Below are 858 nucleotides of genomic sequence, written 5' to 3' on the forward strand. Positions count from 1 at the left end.
TTACGCCACCNCTAAGAGCCAGGCAGGAGTCCCGGACGAAGAGATCCTGCGTGAGATCACGCAGATGCTGAGAGAGGACGGATGGAAGGAAGCAGCGATTGGGCCAACGATCGAAGCAGTCGTTAAGCGATCATCAGTCGTAGGGGGGAAGGGCTCACCAAGGCAGGAGGGCTCACCGAAAGCTAATCAGAACGCCGTGGCCCAAGTAATGGAGCAGATGATGCAGCTGCTCAGCCCAATGGCTAGTCGCCTAGAGGCACTTGAGAGGAACCAAGCCGAAGGACGTTCGGAGTCATCCCCAAGAGTCGACACTCCTCCACCACCGCTAACAATAGTCGCCGAGCCAGCAGCCCGCAAGAATAAGTTTCCCGACCTAGAGCGTTTTAATGGGACACGTGATAACTACCTAGGTTGGAAATTTGAGTGCGAAGGGAAGCTAAAGTACGACTACGCCATGTTCCTAATAGAGGACGCAAAGGTCTGATACGTGCTCAGTCGAACGAAGGGCAAAGCAAACTAGGTCCTTCTTCCCTAGGTGCTTAAGAATAAGGAACGAACTACGGCCGGCCTATGGGAGCACATGGATACTCACTTCTAAGACGTGCACCAGCAGCAGCGTGCGCTAAACAAGCTTCGGCACTTAAAGCAAGGACGACGACTAATACGCGACTATGTCTCGGAGTTTAACCAGCTTCGCGTAGAGTCCTAATAGCAGTTTAGCCTAGTAGTAGCTTGTAAGATGTTTAGTGAGGGACTTGGAGAAGAGCTCTAAAAGCTAATGCTCCATACTCTAAAGAACAGAAGTCTGAAGGAATATATAGACAAGGCAATCGAGCTTTCCAATGACCTATACTGGAT

General features: G+C 51.0%; 1 protein-coding gene across 1 annotated transcript; it reads left to right on the forward strand.

Annotated features, from left to right (window-relative positions):
• Nucleotides 1–19: 19 nt before the first annotated feature.
• On the forward strand, nucleotides 20–484 carry SETTUDRAFT_29459 (uncharacterized protein; the record flags this gene model as incomplete). Its single annotated transcript, XM_008025497.1, has 1 exon — nucleotides 20–484. A coding segment is annotated over one exon (465 nt), but the record flags the coding sequence as incomplete, so codon positions are not given.
• Between the last annotated feature and the right edge of the window lie 374 nt (nucleotides 485–858).

This window comes from Exserohilum turcica (assembly GCF_000359705.1).
Source record: "Exserohilum turcica Et28A unplaced genomic scaffold SETTUscaffold_140, whole genome shotgun sequence".
NCBI classification, from domain to species: domain Eukaryota; kingdom Fungi; phylum Ascomycota; class Dothideomycetes; order Pleosporales; family Pleosporaceae; genus Exserohilum; species Exserohilum turcicum.